Source organism: Sander lucioperca, chromosome 2 (assembly GCF_008315115.2).
Source record: "Sander lucioperca isolate FBNREF2018 chromosome 2, SLUC_FBN_1.2, whole genome shotgun sequence".
NCBI classification, from domain to species: Eukaryota; Metazoa; Chordata; class Actinopteri; order Perciformes; family Percidae; genus Sander; species Sander lucioperca.
Window position 1 is genome coordinate 45,205,348 of NC_050174.1, and position 21,242 is coordinate 45,226,589.

The following is a 21,242-nucleotide window of genomic DNA, read 5'->3' on the forward strand; positions in this document are numbered from 1 at the left end:
GATAGGTTAACAAACCCGCCAGTGCCAGTAGCATCTGAACTTTCATCCACCAAGGCCTGCAACGATTTCACCATCTTCTTCAAAGAAAAAATTTAAAAAATTAGGCAAACTGTCAGTGCATCCATATCAAGTACAGGATATATGTTGTCACTATGTCCAGACAAAACAAATCCCAATATGACACAATTTCAAATGATTACCTATAAAAACCTAGAGGACATTATACAACCTAAATCTAATCTAAAAACCTCCTCCTGTTGCCTTGATATTCTCCTGATGGATTTCTTTAGAAATGTTTCGAATTGTTTGGCTTTGGATCTTCTACAGATTGTAAACACGTCTCTTTTCTCAGGTATCTTCCCATAGGCCCTGAAAACTGCAGTCATCAAGCCTATCTTAAAAAAGAACAATCTAGACACGTCACTAATGGACAACTATAGGCCGATATCAAACCTTCCACTTTTAAGCAAAATCACTAAACAATATTTTTGATGCCTTCCAATCGGGATTTCGACGACCAGATGGTGGTAAAACTACAGTCCTAGTATTACTCGATCTCAGTGCGGCATTCGATACGGTTGACCACAACATACTTTTGGATCGATTAGAAAACTAGGTTAGGTAATTATGTTTCTGAGCACAAAGACATGACGTGTGGAGTTCCCCAAGGCTCTGTCCTGGGGCCTCTTGTGTTTAATATCTATATTCTTCCACTGGCCCAGATAATGAAAAACAATAACATAAGTTACCATAGTTATGTTGATGACACACAAATCTACATAACGATGTCACCTGGAGACTACAGTCCAATACAAAAACTGGCTAGGTGCAATGAACAAACTAATGATTGGATGAGCCACAACTTTCTTAAATTGAATGAAGGAAAAACTGAGGTGATCATTTTTGGAGCAAAAGAGGAACAATTAAGAACCAGCGCCCAGCTTCAAACAATAATGTTGAAAACAACAGACAAAGCCAGAAATCTTGGTGTAATTATGGACTCTGACCTGAATTTTAGCAGCCACGTTAAGACAATAACAAAATCTGACTTTTACCACCTTAAAAATATATCAAGGGTAAAAGGACTTATGTGTCAACAGGATTTGGAAAAGCTTGTCCACACCTTTATTTTCAGTAGACTAGACTACTGTAACGGTGTCCTTACAGGTCTCCCTAAAAAATCAGTCAGACAGCTGCAGCTGATTCAGAACGCAGCTGCTCAAGTCCTCATAAACGCAAGGAAAGCGGATCACGTCATTCCAATTCTGAAGTCTCTACACTGGCTTCCTATACCCCAAAGAATAGATTTCAAAATTCTTCTGCTGGTTTACAAGTCGCTAAATGGTTTAGGGCCAAATTACCTTTCGGATTTACTTTTTAAATATGAACCGCAGAGGCCTCTAAGATCATCAGGAACAGGTTTGCTTTCCATCCCCAGAATCAGAATAAAAAAGGGGGAAGCAGCGTTCAGTTTCTATGCACCACGCATCTGGAACACACTTCCGGTAAACTGTAGATCGACACCTACGCTCAGCTCTTTTAAATCAAGGCTGAAGACCTTTCTTTTCGATACTACCTTTGTTTAATTCATTGCACTGCACTGTATTTAATCTGTTTTAATTTTGTATGAATTGCTTTTAATTTTGTATTAACTTTTTAATTTTGTATTAACTTGTATTAATTTCTAACTGTTTTATTGTTTTATGTAAAGCACATTGAATTGAAAGCTATGAAGCTAAAGGAGTCCTGTCAGGCTGGTTGCTGGTTGGCCCAGGGGACTCCTGAAGCAGCATCCATGTTTCATATCTACAGATATACATCTTGGTGTATGTTTCTTATATACAGATATATATCTTGGTGTATGTTTCATATCTACAGATATATATATCTTGGTGTATGTTTCATATCTACCGATATTTATGTTGATGCATTCAGAAGCTGATTTACTGAGGCAGCAGCTCATCAGACTACGTCATGGCTGCTGGAGAGTCTGCTGCCATTCTAGGTGCTACATGTGTGTGTCAACCTCGGTACATTACTGTCATAGATGATGTCATAGATGATGTCACTGATGGGCTAACCTGAGCAAGTGAGATCCGTGATGTAGTCAGAGTATTGTGATTCTGCACAGTCCCTCAGAGCAGATCCAGACTGAACACAGTTAAGCCTGATCGCCCACACAGATCTGACTGAGGATTCTTCTCTCTCTTCTACAGAAACAGCAGAGCCACAGTCCAACTCTCTGCAGGCAGCAGCTGCCGTCTTCAGGGTCCAGTCAGAGTCATGGTACCTCACTGACCTCCATTCTCCCTGATGTTTCACCTCTAGTATTCCTGCACAGCGACTGGCTCCTTCAACCAACCTGATAGGCTCTGAACAGAAACCATAAAGTCATCAGCAAAACAAAAAAGTGAGTTTCGTTGGAACAAAAATTAACCAAATCAAAGCAGCAGCTCCTCTCCTACCTGAGCAGGTGAGTCCAACAGCTTTTCCAGGTGAGCAGGTGTTTCTATCTGAGACTGAGCTTCTACAGTCCAGGAGAGCAGACTCATGGCCTCCACACTGGAACTCTTTGGTCCTCATTGGAGGCTCCACTTCTCCATAGAGCGCCCCCTGGAGGACTGAAGGAGGCCCACAGCCAAGCTCCCTACAGACCACCTCTGCATCCTGCTGGTCAAAGTCATGTTCACACACTGAGGACCAGCGCTGGGTAGACTGGTTAGTCTTCACCTCCAGTCTGCCTGAGCACAGACTGGTGCCATTCACCAGCCTGACAGAGTCTGGAGAGATGATAGAAGATAAAACAGAGAGAGAGATAAGATACCAGACACTAAATTAAAAGATGTCAGGAAGCAACAATTCAGGCAATCAAACTGGACTTGGCACAGTTCCAACAGAGTTGATAATTAACAGCAGAACACATCTTTATAACACTACAACCTACAGCAATGTTACCAACACATTTACATTTAATACACTTAAAGCCGGCCACACATGATCCACGCAAAAACCGGAAGGTAGGGCACAGAGCAGAGAGGCAAAGCGCAGCATAGGTATACGTCATCATTGCTTCAGCAATTGGTTGTTCCTCAAAAGGTCAGCGGCAACAAGGTCAAAGTTCAAATACTTTGATATTTGAGAGCAGGGTCTGGCAGCACTTCCGAGTGGTGTGAGACGCTGAGGGTAGCTCTTCGAGTTTCTACACCGCTCTACTAATAGGAAAACAAAGGCACAGAAAGCGCAGAGCGGTTTTACCACAAATCATGTGTAGGTGGCTTGACTATTGTTTTTTTTTTTTTTATCTTGGTGCATTCAGCAGCTGATTTACTGAGGCAGCAGCTCATCAGACTCCGTCATGGCTGCTGGAGACAGTCTGCTGCCATTCTAGCTGCTGCATGTGTGTCAATCTGGGTACATCACTGTCAATATGATGTCATAGATGATGTCACTGATGGGCAGAGGTTAAATTGGGCCGGAGCGCACCGGAGCGCAGCTCTGCCTCCTCAGGTCCACAACACACCCTGCCGGAGCTCAGCTCCGTCTCCTTCAGCACCAAATATTTTGCCGAATGTTTTGAGTGTAGCCCCAAATGTATTTTGAAAAGTTGACTGACAAATATGAAACCGGACGTCGCTTAGTGTAGCTTCAGGTTCATGGACGCGCTATACTGTCGACATGCTGGGGCAGATGTGTCCCATCGTTTGTGCTCTGTGTATTTCTGCCATAGTTTCGGGTTCCCACCTCCGATGTAGTGCAGCGTACAGCCACTTCCCTAAACGTTGTCTCATTCAGAGACCAGAGTCTCAAACAGGGCTCTGCGTCTATCAGAAGGTCTGAGATCTACCGCATCAGCAGAGCAATCACGTATTGCACAGCAGACTATGGTGCAGGTAGATTATTTTCTGAAATATAGTGACTTTATTCTTGTAATAGCCAATTTTAACTTTATTTTTGACAAAATATCACGACTCCTCCAAATATCAGAGAACACAGTTGGGATTAGTTATATTTTGAATGTGCCCAAAGTTTTGGACATGAGCAGAAATCTTGCTCAAACATCTGAAATATTACAGTCCAGGAGTTTATTAATTCATTAAAATGAATAATGTATCATTGAGGTGAATAATTGTCATATGCACATTTAAGGAGCTTACTTCCTCAACAAAAGATGCAAAAGAGGAGGGAAGAATAAATGATGCCTTAGCTACATGTGTGCTGACCCAGATATAATTAGAAAAGTCGATCTAAAGGAGATTAAATAGATGAAAGCTATACAGAATGCGTAAGAGCTTTATTGCAATATATTCTATTATCTTTTCATATTTGGATTGTAATGTTTCCCTTTACGTAAAGATATTTCAGACATTGATTCAGAAAAAGGTAGAAATAGGTACATAGAAATTCACCACAATGCAGGAAATGAAGTGTTTAATGCTAAAAAAAATTCTGGGGGTGGACCCAGACCCCCCAGCATCATAAGCAGGCCCAGCCCAGCCTGCTGAAAACATGATGGTCTCCACCCAAACCGACATGGAGCCAGGCTGCTATCTGACAACATAACGGCCACACTGAAAGTTAAGTATTGACATTCTGTTGAAAATATCACAGATTCATGCCCCCCAGGTATTGATCCTAATGGCACTTTACAAGTGAATGAATCTGAAAATGTTTTCTGCAGGGTAACATGTAGTACTAGTACTATTCCAGTTATAATCAACAATAGACCATACAAAGTGTTGAATCCCCTAAGTAATAAGAAGTTGACTGCAAACATAGTCAATTTAGCATCCAGTTCACGTCAGCCACAACCTGCCCCAAAAAACGAGACAGTGTCTGTAACTCGACTCAGATCAGTTAAATCACAGGTAACCAAAAGAGGGGCAATACTTAACAACCTAATTGGAATTACAACTACCACTGCAATGATAGAACAGGATAGGAAAATTAGATGCGGTCTACTAAATATCAGATCTCTGTCTTCTAAAGCAATACTAGTAAACGAATTGATATCCGATAATCAAATTGATCTATTCTGTCTAACTGAAACATGGCTGGGCCATGAAGAGTATGTCAGTCTAAATGAAGCCACTCCTCCCACTCATATTAATACTCAAATTCCACGAGGCTCAGGCAGAGGAGGGGGAGTTGCAGCCATATTTGACTCAAACCTGTTAATTAATCCTAAACCTAAACTAAATTATAACTCCTTTGAAAATCTCGTTCTTAATCTTCAGCATCCAACATGGAAAACAGTACAGCCTATTATATTTGTTGTTGTCTACCGAGCACCAGGTCCATATTCTGAATTTTTATCGGAATTCTCAGAGTTTTTATCATGCGTAGTCCTTAAATCAGACAAAGTACTTACTGTGTGTGATTTTAATATCCATGTGGACGTTGACAGCAATAGCCTTAGTACTGCTTTCAACTCACTGCTAGATTCAATTGGTTTCAGTCAGAGGGTGCATGAGGCCACGCACTGTTTTAACCACACCCTCGACCTTGTGCTGGCATATGGCATCAAAATTGAACACGTAATAGTATTCCCGCAAAATCCTTTATTATCAGACCACTTCTTAATAACTTTCGAATTCTTACTACCCGACTATACGAAATTAGATAAAAGCTTCTACACTAGAAGCCTATCTGACAGTGCTATAGCTAAATTTAAGGAAGATATTCCAACAGCACTAAACTCATTACCGTGCCGTAATATAACAGAGGATCTTTATGTAAACTTTAGTCCCTCTCAAATTGATAATTTCGTAGACGGTGCTACGGCCTGCCTACGGACTACTTTAGACTCTGTTGCTCCCCTTAAAAAGAAGACGATGAAGCAAAGGAAACTAGCACCTTGGTATAACTCCCAAACTTGTAAATTAAAGCAAATCTCACTTGAAAGTAAATGGCGTTCCACCAAACTGGAAGAATCTCGTTTAGACTGGCAAGACAGTCTGAAAACCTATAGGAAGACCCTAAGAAAGGCCAGATCAGACTACTATTCATCACTAATAGAAGAAAATAAGAACAACCCAGGGTTTCTTTTCAGCACTGTAGCCAGGCTGACAGATAGCCACAGCTCTATTGAGCCATCTATTCCTATAGCTCTGAGTAGTGATGACTTCGAGTTTCTTTAACGATAAAATTATAACAATTAGAGATACTATTCATCACCTCTTGCCCCCAACCTCTAATGGGTCACCTTTAACTGACAGACTGCTAGAAAGAACGACTAGACCTGACATATACTTAGATTGCTTTTATCCTATAAACCCTCAACAATTAATGCTAAAGGTCTCTTCAGCTAAGCCATCTACCTGTCTCTTGGACCCCATCCCAACGAGGCTACTTAAAGAAGCGTTACCCGTGGTTAACACTTCATTGCTAGATATGATAAATATGTCTTTATTGACAGGTTATGTACCACAGTCATTTAAAGTAGCTGTGATAAAACCTCTACTGAAAAAACCCACCCTCGATCCTGAGGTCTTAGCCAACTATAGACCTATATCTAACCTTCCCTTTCTCTCCAAGATCCTTGAGAAAGTAGTCGCTAATCAGTTATGTGATTATCTACATAGCAATAGCTTATTTGAGGACTTTCAGTCAGGATTTAGAATGCATCATAGCACAGAGACGGCACTGGTGAAAATTACTAATGACCTTCTAACTGCTTCAGACAAAGGACTTGTCTCCATACTTGTCTTATTAGATCTTAGTGCTGCATTCGATACTATTGACCATACCATCCTCTTACAGAGACTGGAACATTTAGTTGGCATTAAAGGAATCGCACTAAACTGGTTTAAGTCCTACTTCTCTGATTGATCGCAATTTGTTAATGTTAACAATAAACCCTCCAATTACGCTAAAATTAACCATGGCGTTCCTCAAGGCTCAGTGCTTGGACCAATTCTTTTCTCCTTATATATGCTTCCTCTAGGCAATATTATTAGGAAACACTCAATTAACTTTCACTGTTATGCGGATGACACCCAATTATATCTGTCAATCAAGCCAGATGAAACCAGCCAGCTAGCTAAACTTCAAGCTTGCATTAAAGATATAAAATCATGGATGGCCTACAATTTCCTGATGTTAAACTCAAACAAAACCGAAGTTGTTGTGCTGGGCCCAAAACACCTACGAACCTCATTAGCCGAAGATATAATTACTCTGGATGGCATTGCCCTGGCCTCCAGTACTACTGTCAGAAATCTAGGAGTTATTTTTGATCAGGATCTATCCTTTAACGCCCATCTAAAACAAACCTCTAGAACAGTCTTTTTTCACCTTCGTAACATTGCTAAAATTAGTAACATCCTATCTCAAAACGATGCTGAAAAACTAGTCCATGCATTCATTACTTCCAGGCTGGACTACTGTAATTCCTTACTATCAGGATGCTCAAATAAGTCCCTTAGGACTCTCCAGCTGATCCAGAATGCTGCAGTGCGTGTTCTGACAAGAACTAAGAAAAGAGATCATATTTCTCCTGTATTAGCTTCTCTCCATTGGCTTCCTGTAAAATCCAGGATTGAATTTAAAATCCTTCTTCTGACCTATAAAGCTCTAAATGGTCAAGCTCCTTCATATCTTGAGGACCTCTTAGTACCTTATTGTCCCACTAGAGCACTACGCTCCCAGAATGCAGAGTTACTTGTGGTTCCTAGAGTCTCTAAAAGTAGAATGGGAGGCAGAGCCTTCAGCTATCAGGCTCCTCTCCTGTGGAACCAGCTCCCAATCTGGGTTCGGGGGGCAGACACCGTCGCTACATTTAAGACTAAACTGAAAACTCTCCTCTTTGATAAAGCTTATAGTTAGGGAGTGAGGAATTGCAGTGAACGCCTAGACCGGCGGGGCAGGATGTACAGCTGCAGACACAGCACCCCTGCTTTTCTCTGCTTCTCTTTACAGTCATCAGATTTACCTATCGTATAATCAATAATATAGTGCCTCTCCTAGTTATGCTGTTATAATTCTAGACTGCCGAGGAAGTTCCTTCTTATGACACGCTCTTTTCTTTTGTTTCCTTTTATGCACATCCTGTCTCAGAAGTGCTTGTTACTAACCTAGCTCTGGGGAGTTTACTCCCCGGAGTCCTTATGTTTCTTCTTCGCCCAGAACATCGCCTCGGATTAGGGCGACACCAAGACCTGGGTCTTGGGTGCAGCTGTGGCTATGGACCTGCTACACCCTGCTACGCTCTGCGATTCCCTGCAATGTCTGGCTACGTCCTGCTGCGTCCACCGCGTCCACCCATGCTCTGCTGTGCCACGCTACATCCCGTACCGTCATAACCCCAACCGTCAGACACCGCCCACCAAGAGTCTGGGTCTGCCGAGGTTTCTTCCTAAAAGGGAGTTTTTCCTCGCCACTGTCGCAATAGCCACTGCTAATGCTTGCTCTTGGGGGAACTATTGGAATTGTTGTAGAGTGTGGTCTAGACCTACTCTATCTGTAAAGTGTCTCGAGATAACTCTTGTTATGATTTGATACTATAAATAAAATTGAATTGAATTGAATAAGTCACCAAACAAATCTGGAAACCAAACCTTGGCCTTTGAGTTACCAGACTAGTTATGATTAGGCCAAATGTTGGCGCCATCTAAATTACATCTACAAACTGGAAGCTAAAATGAACATACACTGGCTATTAACAAGCTGGGCAAGCCAATCGCTGTTTAGCATTACATTCAGTTTATTTAAATGGGTCCGGGCTAAGCCCCGAACCTCCTCAAGTCCTAGAAACGCCCCTGGCACCAAATATTGTTATTCAACTTGAATTATTTTTCATCTCTTGGTAAATACATGGCATATGAGATTGAATAACGGCTAGAGCGATCGAGCAGCTACCACTGAAGTCTTCTGTTCACAGTCTTGAACCTTTGACTTTTTTTTTTCCGGCCGAATCAAATGTTTTATGGTTTAATGAATCATCAACGGAGATACTGAATGCGGGAAAACACTTCAGAAAACAGAGCCTTTAAAAAATGGTGATATAGAAATTGGCCCTGATTCTCTTAAATCAACATAATTTTCTTGTTTAAAAAGATGTTTACATATTTGCCAACCAATATTTTCAAACATGGTCAATTTCATACATTTTCCGAGGGTGAAATCCGTTGCCTGCCTGTTAACATTAGCCTAAAGGTAAAAAAAATAATAATAAGTAAGTGAATTGTAAAGTATTTTTCTTTGTTTGAATAACTAATCAACCCTACCTTACACATTAATACTGAAAAAGGAGCCCCTTTGGTGGAAAAACACATTAAGTCATTTTACGGCGCGATTTTGAATGATGACCATTCACTGTAAATAAGGGCTCCCCCTCCCTACAAAAGCCAATTTAACCACTATTGATGGGTATACTTGAGCATGTGAGATTCAGGATGGAGGAAGAGGAATCTGATGATGCACACTCCCTCAGAGCAGATCCAGACTGAACACAGTCAGACCTGATCATCCACACAGATCTGTACCATTCTGTCTTTCCTACAGAAACAGCAGAGCCACAGTCCAACTCTCTGCAGGCAGCAGCTGCTTTCTTCAGTGTCCAGCCAGGGCCATCCAGGTAATAATCTACTGTAATGTAACTCACTGTTCTCCATTCTCCATCATGGTTCAGCTCCAGTGTTCCTGCACAGCGTCTGGCTCCTCCCACCAACCTAACAGGCTATGAACAGAAGTCAGAGTCATCAGCAAAAGAACAAAGTGAGTTTCATTAGAACAGAAATGAACCAAATCAAAGCTGCAGCTCCTCTTCTACCTGAGCAGGTGAGTCCAACAGCTTTTCCAGGTGAGCAGGTGTTTCTATCTGAGCCTGAGCTTCTATAGTCCAGGAGAGCAGACTCATGGCCTCCACACTGGAACTCTTTGGTCCTCATTGGAGGGTCCACTTCTCCATCGAGTGCCCCATGGAGGACTGAAGGAGGCCCACAGCCAAGCTCCCTACAGACCACCTCTGCATCCTGCTGGTCAAAGTCATCTTCACACACTGAGGACCAGCGCTGGGTAGACTGGTTAGTCTTCACCTCCAGTCTGCCTGAGCACAGACTGGTCCCATTCACCAGCCTGACAGAGTCTGGAGAGATGATGGAAGATAACATAGAGAGAGAAACAACACCAGACACTAAATTAAAAGATGTCATGAAACAACAATTCAGTGATTCAAACTGGACTCAGTTCCAACAGAATTCGAAAGCTGTCAAGCTGAAGAATATGTCCTTTCAGGCTGGTTGCTGGTTGGCCCAGGGGACTCCTGAAGCAGCATCCATGTTTCATATCTACAGATATACATCTTGGTGTATGTTTCATATCTACAGATATATATATCTTGGTGTATGTTTCATATCTACCGATATTTATGTTGATGCATTCAGAAGCTGATTTACTGAGGCAGCAGCTCATCAGACTACGTCATGGCTGCTGGAGAGTCTGCTGCCATTCTAGGTGCTACATGTGTGTGTCACGACTCAGCACAGTTCCAACAGAAGTCGAAAGCTGTCAAGCTGAAGAATGTATCCTTTCAGGCTGGTTGCTGGTTGGCCCAGGGGACTCCTGAAGCAGCAGACATGTTTCATACATACAGACATATATCTTGGTGTATGTTTCATATCTATATATATATATATATATATATATATATATATATATATATATATATATATATATATATATATATATTAGTGCTGTCAGTTAAACGCATTATTAACGGCGTTAACGCAAACCCATTTTAACGGCGTTCATTTTTTTATCGTGAGATTAACGTTCTTTTTGGCCTGGCAAACTTTATAGTTTTTTTCACATGGTGTTGCAACAACTAGTAACGTTAGAAAAACTACAACACCACACCGGATCTAGCTAGACCGGAAACAAAACAATCAGTGAGTAATCAAAATTATACACACTATATTGACTATGTATATCAGCATACGGTTTCAGGACTGGGTTGTTGGTATAGTTTTTTGACTGTTTTTGTCATTTGGGACATTGTCCCCCCCCCCCTTTTCTGTCCAGGAGAATTGTTACATTCCTTATTAGAAAAACGTAAAGGTTACCAATGTCCTGCTGTGTCTAGACCATTTAGTTTGTACTGTATAAGCAAAGTGTTAGTGTTACATCTCAGTTAGGTTAGGTACTTGGAGGAATTGTGCAATAATGACAGATTCACACATTTTTCTTTTGTTTACAGTAAATAAACAATTACAAAAGTCTTAAAGTCAAGTTCATAAAGTAACTTTCTTTGCATTCATTTAATTCCCAAGTAACAAACACTGGTAAGAATGGCTTTCTATTGTTAATATGTACTTAAAAACAGTTCTGAAATGCAAAATAATAGAATTTTATTCATGTGATAAAACATGCGATTAATCGTGATTAACTATAGAAATTTGTCGATTAATCGCGATTAAAAACATTTATCGTTTGACAGCCCTAAAATAAATAAATATATATATATATATATATATATATATAGGGGCCTTTTTGACAGCTTGTCGAGTCGTCTGCTATTCTTGTCTGTCATGTTGCCTCCCCAACAAACTGCACCATAAAACAGGTCACTCACCACCACAGTCTGATAAAACATGTGCAGCAAGTCGCTACAAATGTTAAAAGATCTGAGCCTCCTGAGGAAGGAGAGATGGCTCTGCCCCTTTTTATACCAACCCGTTCTCATTCCGAACTCGGGGAATTTCCGCGTATGGAGGTTGGTTGGGGTGGTGGATGGGTCAAACAAACACAGGACTTTCACCCAGGAGAGCAGGGTTCGCATCCCGCTTGTCACGCTTGCTATAGTCGCTTTTTATTTTCCTCCCGCGTGTCACAGAACCGTACGCCCACCCACGACCCTTTCCTAAACCCAACCATCCCGTTCTTCCCGCGTGTCATGGAACCGTAAGCCCACCCACGACCTTTTCCTTAACATAACTGCGTCAAAAGGGACGGCAATAGTCCCGACCAAGCTCGTTTACTTATAGCGCTAAAGGGACGGCAATAGTCCCGACCAAGCACGTTTACTTATAGCGCTAAAGGAGACTTTTAGCGTCAATAAGAACGACAAAGGCACCTGACCAAGCGTCCGTATTTTACGAGATGAGTGTGAGAACCTGTTGTTTATACAGAGCATCTGTATTACCGTCAAGTCAAGCTTGCTGTCCAGGAGTACACCCAAGTACTTGTAGGTCTGCACAACCTCAATGGCTTTCCCCTTTATGCAGGCCGGCTGGCAGGTTGGCTTTGACTTCCTAAAATCCACCACCATCTCTTTAGTCTTGGTGGTGTTCAGGAGGAGGCAGTTCCTATTGCTCCAGTCACAGAAGTCCTCCACAAGGCTCCCTGTACTCCTCCTCCCGTCCACCTCGCACACATGCCACAACATCCGAGTACTTCTGGATGTGGTAGGACTCAGAGTTGTACTTAAAGTCAGATGTATACAAAGTGAACAGAAACAGAGCCAGAACCGTCCCCTGTGGAGCCCCAGTACTGCATTCTAGCGACCCAGAAACACACTTCCCCAACTTGACAAACTGCAGCCTTGATGTTAAGTAGTCCATTATCAAGGTGGTCAAGGAGGGGGCCAACCCTATATTTATGAGCTTGTCTCTCAGTATGAGGGCTTGATGGCGTTAAATGCACTTGAAAAATCAAAAAACATGATCCTTACATAAGAACCAGGCACATCCAGATAGGCATAGGCCCGGTGCAACATGAAGAGGACCGCATCCTCGACTCTTATATGTTCCTGGTAGACAAACTGAAGGGGGTCTAATTGTTGTGCAACCTGTGGTTTTATGTGGCGGAGAAGCAGTCACTCCATGATGTGGGATGTTAACGCCACTGGCCTGTAGTCATTCATCTCCACCGGGCATCCTATTTTGGGCACTGGTACGAGACAGGATGTTTTCCACAGCACCGGGACTTTCTCTGTCTGTAGACTCAGGTTGAAGAGCTTCTGGATAGACTCTGCTAATTGAGCTGCACAGTCTTTAGTAATTTTGAACACACACCGTCCGGACCTGCGCTTTCCCTATACGCGGTCTCTTTAGCTCCGCCCTCACCTCATCTATTGTTAAAGACAGAGAGGGCTGGACGGATGTTGTAGGATCCACACCTGCCGATGACAGGTGACAGCTACCTGGAGGGGAAGAACAGGATGGCAGAGTCGAAGACACAGGTGTGGGGGCTGCAGATACAGGTTTGGGGATGCAGCTACATAGAGGATACACCGGAGAAGATGAAAAAGCAGCAGCAGAAGGAGTGTCTGAAGTGGGGTAGGTGACAGTGGGTGAGACCATCCCGGCTGGGTCATGGCAGACCCCGGCCCCCTTGTCGAACCTGTTGTAAAACTGGTTGAAGTCATTGGCTTTGTCCACATCCTCCTGAGAAGCCTTGCTGTTCTTCTTTTTAAAGCCAGTGATGTTTCTCATCCGCTTCCACACCTCTTTAATGTTGTTATCCCACAGTTTCCCTTCGACTTTGTTTTTATAGTCCACCTTTGCCTGCTTCAGTGTCCTCTTCAGCTCATGCTGTACCCCTCTGAGCCTCTCTCTGTCTCCATCCCTGAATGCCTACTTTTTATGATTCAGGAGCTGTTTGATGTTACTGGTAATCCAAGGTTTATTATTAGCAAAACAGCATACAGTCTTTTTAGGTATCACAGTGTCCCTACAGAAGTTGATGTAGTCTGTGATGGTGCCCACCCTCCCATCATTTCCCTGGGACTCCAACAGCACCCAGTCTGTGCATTCGAAACAGTCCCTCAGAGCATAGCTGGCCTCTTGTGACCATTTTCTAAAAGAACGAGTAGTAACTGGCAGCTTCTGTACACAAGGTTTGTATGTGGGCTAGAGAAAGACTAAACTATGATCCGATCTGCCAAATGGTTTTAGAGGTACGGCACTATAGGCCTCCTTGACATTTGCATAGAACAGCTCAAATGTATTATTCTCTCGTGTGGGACAGTCCACATACTGCACAAAACCATTCAGATGGGAGGTGAGGGTAACATGATTAAAATCCCCTGTGATTGCAATAAAAGCCTCGGGATGCTGGGTCTGTAGTAGAGCAACAGCCTCATGGATGACGGCACAAGCAGCCGCAGCCCCCACCCTCGGTGGAATGTAAACAACAATGGCAACTACCTGTGAGAACTCCCTCGGAATGTAGTATGGTCTAAGACCGACAGCCAACAGTTCAATGTCCTGACAGCAGATCTTCACATACACAGTAAAATGTCGGGAGTTACACCATCTGCTGTTCACAAACAGAACCAGTCCCCCACCTTTACTCTTGCCACTGACCTTCGCATCTCTATCAGCTCACACAACAGAGAAGCCGGGTAAGTTCACACGAGTCTCGGTAAATCACATCAGACTGCACTCACGGTACAGTCGCTGATTCCTCACGAGTGCCTCCAACTTGTCGCACTTATTAGTGAGCGAGTTTACGTTACCTGTGAGGACTGAAGGCAGAAAGGGCTTATACCTCCACCTCCTAGCTCTTAGCTTAGCCCCTGCTCTACATCCTCGGTACGGCTTACACAGCTCAGCCGGTATGGGATGTCTGGCCCCGTATCTGGTCTTCTGTAGTACCAGAAGTTCCTCTCTTGTGTACACTACTCTTCCCAAAGTAGTATTCATCATACAACACAGGGAAACTCACGCAAAAAAACAAGACATACTACAGAGCTACTCGGACCTGCTCAGATGGCGCATGAGCCGTCATTTGTATGGATTTTATAGAGTTAAATAGGGATGAGGGAAAGAATGCTGTTTTATAATTATTGATGTTCACTATAATGAGTAGAAGTTTTTCCAAGTGATAAATATTGAAAAAAGAACAAATAATGCTTCTTGGAGTTCTGTTTTGTGCCACACAGTACCTTGTTATGTCAGAGTCGGGTCCATCTCACTCCCCCACCTGCAGGACTGGTGACAAACTGTACCAGAAGATTGACAACAACAACAACAACAACAACAACAACAACAACAACCACCACAGTCAGCTGTCAGCAGTCTGGTTGTGAACTTCAGCATCTGTAGATGTACCGTGCCAAACCAAAGAGCCAGCAGCAATGTCCACATGCCCTACCCAAAGCCTTGATTCTGTGATGAACTGAAGACGCTGAAATGAGAGGGCTTCGGAGGGGTCAACCATATGACCCCGAGGCCTGCTTCACCAAAGAAAAAGACACTGAATCCTATCTGGAGGTATGGACAATGGCCAGCAGACGGACTGAGAGAAGGAGGGGGGGAGCTAGAGACCGTCGTGATCTGGCACATCTGACGCACGTGAAGGGAAGTTTGCACCTACAGACACACATTCTGAAAATACACATACACTATTAGGAAAAACTAATATATTAGAATTACATATTCTTACTTTAAAAATAGGGTTACGCCCATGTGAACACACCTATATGAAGGGTTAAGACATGCCTTGAATATCAAGCAAATTACATTTTATAAATTCTTCTTTAAAATTTGCATTGAATTTCCTGTGACAGCTTCCACCAAGATTAGTGGCAACTATGTTAATTCGGTTGGTGTGGCAGGAAATGTTTAAAGTACATTTCACTATTCTATTTTTTCTGTACCAACAACATAGGCTACTTTTGGACATGCTTTATGATTCAGTGCTGCCCAGATAATTTATTGGGAAGTGATCTCATGTAAACATTCGAATTGGATTGATGAAAAGTTGATCAGAATTTCGTTAAGCATAACTTAGAACAATTGTGTGACTATCAGTGGAAATAGTCTGACAAAAACATCAGTAAACTATTTTTGGATGAAGCCTGTAAAATGCACCCTTTACCTTTAACATGATAGAAGGACACTGTGTGTGATAATGTAAATGCAGACAGCTCGCAATCACAGTTATATTTTGATTTTTGATATTTTGACCATTTAGAGAATGTGTGACGTGCACCAACAATACCAAAACAAATTCCTTGTATGTGTTAAAGAACGTACTTGGCAATAAAACCTTTCTGATTCTGATGTTTTACAGGTTCACTAACAACTGAATAGGAAATCGGTTCATTACTGGTTAGAGTGGATGATGTAGATTGCACAACAAGCTAATGTTAACAATTGCATAATATGCTCCACTGGTGGGCCACAGTTAGACCCCATTCAAATTGAACAACCAAAAATGATGCCACAGGTTTGAGTCATTTCTTTTCTGGTGGGCAACAGTGTTGGGTACTCATAGGGGTACATATTATTGGCATATTATCAAAGATGTTGATCAATATTAATAAAGTTATGAATATGGTTATTAATAACTTCATCAAATCAACAAACAGTTAAAACGGGGCACCACCCTGAAACTTCAGGGGCCAATATTGAACTGTGAAATAGTCTCATTAATGGTGTTCCCTGTAAAATACAGATCTTAACTTGGTTAATCTATCTGGTATTCTCTAAAGGAACAAAGGGGGAAGGGTGAAATTCGAGCATGACCTGTGTTCAACCAGCAATTATTACGATAAGTACACAAATAATCACAAACAACTGCTAATTAAAGTATAGTAGAATTTAACTTCAAAATTATCAATGGCCAATCAATAATCCTTTGATCAATTAAAACCAATATACGTTTCTTTTAAGTACAATCAAACAAACCAAACCAGCATGTCTCTGTGAGACACTGTGTGTGTGTGTGTGTGTGTGTGTGTGTGTGTGTGTGTGTGTGTGTGTGTGTGCGTGAGTGTGTGTGTGTGAGTGTGTGTGAGTGAGTATGAAAGAGGAGGGGGTGACGAGGTGTAGTCTAACCAAAGACTACAAAAATGGCTACTCCTGTGAGCTGCACAAAACTATTCAACCCCAAGAGGGTGGAAGTGGGCTGCGTTGCACCGCCACGTGACTAAGCTAGTCAGTTAGCTCCGTTAGCTCTCAGACTAACGTGTGGTTGATACAAAGGCACACACTGAGCTACTTCGCTATGTGAGCGGGGGGGAGAGAGAGAGAGAGAGAGAGAAAGAAAGGAGGGAAAACACGATTGATAGAAAGAAAACACGTAAAACCTTGATCTCTGTGGTGGTAAAAATAATCGCTCTCTCCGTTTACTCGAGATTCTAACTTAACTCGATGTTACAGCAGAATCTGAGGTTTTGTTTAACGATGTTGTTCTGCAGGCGCACAGCTGACTATTTCAGTAATTAACTTTCCTCGGCGGGGAGTAAAAACTACAGTTCACAGTTTCAACACGACTTCAACAATATCTGGATCAGAGATATATTCACAGCCAAACAGATTAATAAATCAACCGCGCATCAGTAGCGCTTATTAATCAGATCACATTAATGTCATAACATGATTGCAGCATTAGCAGTTGTGACATTAATAAAACACACATAAATGTCTCTGCCCAGAAAACCTCAAGCCTTCTTACTGTGTGTTCAGTCCGTTTGTTTCTGTCCATAGATTAAACAGAAAAACAGAACGAGAATCCGGATTGCCCGTCGGCGAGTTCACGGAAAACTTTTCCCTCCAAAAGCAGCAGGAAGGGAACAGTTTAGTCGACTTGAGAAGAAAAACGTTCTTTCCTTCTCCTGCAGATATGAAAAACACTGGCGAGTGGTTTCATAGGATCCACGGTGCTCCCAGCACCGAAATTAAATCCACTTTGTTTCAAAAATGGAAGTTTTAGCACAAACTTGGGCACTGACCTGTTACAACCAGAGTTGAGATGGAAAAGCAAAGATTTTGGTGTGTAAGCCAGTTTTATAGTCTCAGGCCCCATGCTGTGTTTGGAGTCCACTGGTCCAATGGGAATCCAGGACCTCCGGGTGTTTCGGCCATTTTGTGCTGTAACACCTGGGTGCGACTTTTAGGCTGCAAGGTCTGCATGCAGGTTGTTGTTAGAAAATGGGTGATGAACCATCTTTTCTGAGGAGACATGGATCGGAATTTTCCAGTTAGGCCCTTCTTTGTCTCAGGCCCATTGTTTCTGAGCACATGTTGGCCGGAAATCCTTTGTTTGACAAGATAATGTTTAATCCACTACTGGATGGTTCCAACAACAGTAAACAAAAATGATTAATTACTTGTTTTAAAAAAGCATTTTGTTAATTATTAAAGTTGCGGTGACAGACATAGTTTAGCAGCTAGGTCCGACTTCTCTGATGGCTCTCTGATTACAGAGAATTCAGGCATAAATGACCCATTCAAAGACTTCCTAAAAAGCCTGGTTTGGAAGGGAAAGCACCTTAATTAGTAATGTATTAAGAAATGTTATACACATGTTCATGTACTAATTTTAATTTTTATTGAAGATGCAAAGAGTTTAAATTAGGAGGGAATGTTAGAGAAAAATTATGATTTATATTCTACTGTCTTTGATCATATTTAAACAGTTTGCATAGAATGCCATATTATAATGATCACACACTCACAAGATACCATGGAGCCATCGGCTCTCCTTGTGAAAGGCACAGGATGTTTCTGGGAGCAGAGCAGGCAGAGGAGATGCCCAGCTTGAAGATAAACTGGTGACATCGACTTTGTTGTGACTATAGACTTTGTATCACATTCCATGTTGTATTACAAAAGCTGTTGTAAGAGAGTGTTTCGTTAGTCATTGTCTCTACTCTGATGAGTGCGGAGAATGCCTCCTTGTTGGGTTCACAAGTAAAATGAACTTTAATATATCTTCAGTGGTCTCTTTCTATTCTTGATAATGAAATTATTCTAACACATATCTACAGATATATATCTTGGTGCATTCAGCAGCTGAATTTTACTGAGAAAGCAGCTCATCATGGCTGCTGGAGACAGTCTGCTGCCATTCTAGCTGCTGCATGTGTGTCAACCTGGGGACATTACTGTTATAGCTAGGGTTGGGTACCGTTTGAATTTTTACGATTCCGATGCCAAACCGGTACTTTTAAAACGATTCCGATTCCTAACCAATTCCTAAACCGATTCTTGAAAAACTGAATAATGACATCAAAGAAAGGCTCTTTTATGGATTTTTTTTAAAAATTGAAAATTATTTAAATTTAACAATATATTAACGTTTTAAAGTACTTAAATATATAATAGGTAAACCTAAGTCACCTAACATAACTACAATAATTTAACAAATAACAGTTACACTATTAACAAGTAACAACAAAATAAATGTTGTTGAGTTGGTATGCCAAACAGCTTCAAACTTTAGCAGTTCTTTTGCAGAAAAATGACCATATTTGCCTTCTCTGGCAAGATAGACACCTCTCCTGACTTATGGCATTTCCATGCACAGGAGAAAACTCTCTCAGGTGGTGTCCAAGAGGCCTGTACACACAGGTATGAGTTTGAAAGGGCAGACAATTTGGGGAGGCTGTCCCGCTCCCCCACCACCAGGCTACAGGGTCTTGTCCTGAACGATAGACTAGCAGAGCAAGTGTAAAATGTTTACTAGCGATCAAGTGCAGTGAATGGTTAATATGCCTTTATGTCCATTTTGGGGAGCCCAGAGGGAAAATATGGCATTTAAAAAGTAGCCTACATTTACGATAGCTAGCTAACAGTAGACTACAGAGAAAGTGTTATATTTTCACGCCCGTTTCGGAGCGTGTACAAAAAGCCGTCTATCAGCTGTGATTGTAGAGTGCATGTCCGAGAATAGCGCGGACACGCGCTTCACACCGCGAGGGGGAACGTGCGCCACTCGGCAGAAAAGGGAGAAAGAAAAAAGAGTCTGCCGCTGTCCTGAGCGACAGAGGGAAAATATTTCAGTCTGAACCGAAATGAGGAACCGAAATTTGCGTTCTAATACGGTCCCAATACTACCGTTTGCGTATGAACCGGATCCATAGTGGAACGGCTTACCTGAGCAGGTGAGATCCAGGATGGAGGAAGAGGTACCGGATGTTGCACACTCCCTCCGAGCTGATCCAGACTCAACACAGTCAGACCATATCTTCCACACAGATCTGACTGAGGACCCTTTTCTCTCTTCTACAGCGACAGCAGAGCCACAGTCTAAATCTCTGCAGGCAGCAGCTGCTGTCATCAGGGTCCAGCGAAAGACATTCACTGATATCCAGCCAGATTTGTATATTCATCATGAAGCGGAATTATGCTTCAGGAAGCCAGAAAAGGAAGAAGAGGATAAGAAAAAACAAGATAGTGGTAAGTGATAAATTACACTGGATAAAATAGCTCTACTTGTCTTGGTGTAATTTTGCAGCAGGTAGGCTAGCAAAAATATGTTTATGTTGGCTAACGTTACCTGTAACCTGCCTGACGGCAAATGCTGCTTGTAACGAACAGTTGGTGCAACTTTTTTTTCGAACGGACGGAATATGGTTACATACTACTGTAATATGTTTTTTAACGGGATAAGGAAGACGCAGATCTGTTCCAGAATCACTGTTTAACGTATTTAATGACATGCCATTGCTATAGCTTTGTAATAGGTTTTGATGAAAGTGGCATAACGTTAGCATGCTATACTAACTATTCCACCGTGATAATCTATTTACCAAATGGGGGTTAGGAAAACCACACAATAAATTCTGTGCATCAAACATTAGCTTGGGATGTTTTTAAGCATTAGTAACCCAGAACAAAGTGTTAGGAATATCTGGTCCGTCTATCTATGTAATGTTTATAGATGTTTTAAAAATGGTTTCTTAAAGGTTTACAAAAAATGTTTAATCATTACCCGATACCTAATATATTAGATAGATATGTGTGTTACAATAAACTGTTAATTTACAGCACAACTAATAATTAGTAAACATTTAATTATAATTTCATTGTTTGTTAACAGTAAAAAGACTGTTTTTGTTTTTGTTAACTGCTAACAGTTAAATGACAATCAACTAAAGATTAATTAACTATCAATCTACCATCTATTAATGATTGTTATTATAAAGTGTTACAATCTTTTCTTTCTCCCTCAAGGTGCTTTGCTTAAATTTCCCAGCCCTCAGGCTCTTTCTAAGGATACCTCCACTGATGAAGGTAGAGTGAATTTCTCTCACTGAGCTGAGCTGTTAATAGTGACCTCTTTCAATATGCTAACAGTGAAATGGTAAAACGTACTTCACAGTTAATTTCAGATTTATTTTTCACTCATTTTCCCAGCTACACCATCAACTTCATCCTCAACATCAACAGATGCATCACTTCTCAGTGCTGATGTTTCCTCTATAGCACAAGGTACCACCACCACAAGCTCTATAATTATAGCTGATATCCTGCACAGCCCAGAGTTTAAACTGATAAGTGTGTGCTGTCATA

General features: G+C 41.7%; 3 protein-coding genes across 6 annotated transcripts in view; 1 reads left to right on the top strand and 2 right to left on the bottom strand.

The window, feature by feature from the left end:
- Nucleotides 1-19,950, bottom strand: part of LOC116065151 (scavenger receptor cysteine-rich type 1 protein M130-like) — a 90,574-nt gene extending 70,624 nt beyond the window's left edge. For 3 of the 4 annotated variants that reach the window (XM_035998613.1, XM_035998618.1, XM_035998621.1), the window contains exons 1-4: nucleotides 19,933-19,950; nucleotides 19,224-19,228; nucleotides 9,381-9,476; nucleotides 2,466-2,788 (exon numbers count right to left, since the gene is read on the bottom strand). In XM_035998613.1, coding sequence (XP_035854506.1) covers nucleotides 2,466-2,788; nucleotides 9,381-9,466 — 409 coding nt within the window. In that variant the 5' untranslated portion in view covers nucleotides 9,467-9,476; nucleotides 19,224-19,228; nucleotides 19,933-19,950. Of the gene's footprint in view, nucleotides 1-2,465; nucleotides 2,789-9,372; nucleotides 9,477-19,223; nucleotides 19,229-19,932 lie in introns of all 4 variants that reach the window. The other variant, XM_035998615.1, reaches the window with a different exon arrangement.
- The window catches only part of LOC116065149 (scavenger receptor cysteine-rich type 1 protein M130-like), a 151,464-nt gene that overhangs the window by 53,570 nt on the left and 76,652 nt on the right, over nucleotides 1-21,242 (top strand). The gene's annotated exons all lie outside the window — the stretch shown is intronic.
- On the bottom strand, nucleotides 9,684-20,025 carry LOC118494465 (scavenger receptor cysteine-rich type 1 protein M130-like). Its single transcript, XM_035998651.1, has 2 exons — nucleotides 19,824-20,025; nucleotides 9,684-10,084 (listed from the first exon to the last, which is right to left on the bottom strand). The coding sequence occupies exons 1-2, from the start codon at nucleotides 20,005-20,007 to the stop codon at nucleotides 9,699-9,701; spliced, it is 570 nt and encodes a 189-aa protein (XP_035854544.1). The 5' UTR covers nucleotides 20,008-20,025; the 3' UTR covers nucleotides 9,684-9,698.

Excerpts from the sequence above, each read along its gene's own strand:
- LOC118494465 (XM_035998651.1), bottom strand. The coding sequence starts at position 20,007 with ATGACAGCAGCTGCTGCCTGCAGAGATTTAGACTGTGGCTCTGCTGTC. Across the intron at positions 10,085-19,823 it reads CCTGGATCTCACCTGCTCAG|ACTCTGTCAGGCTGGTGAAT; the intron begins GTAAGCCGTTCC and ends TCATCTCTCCAG.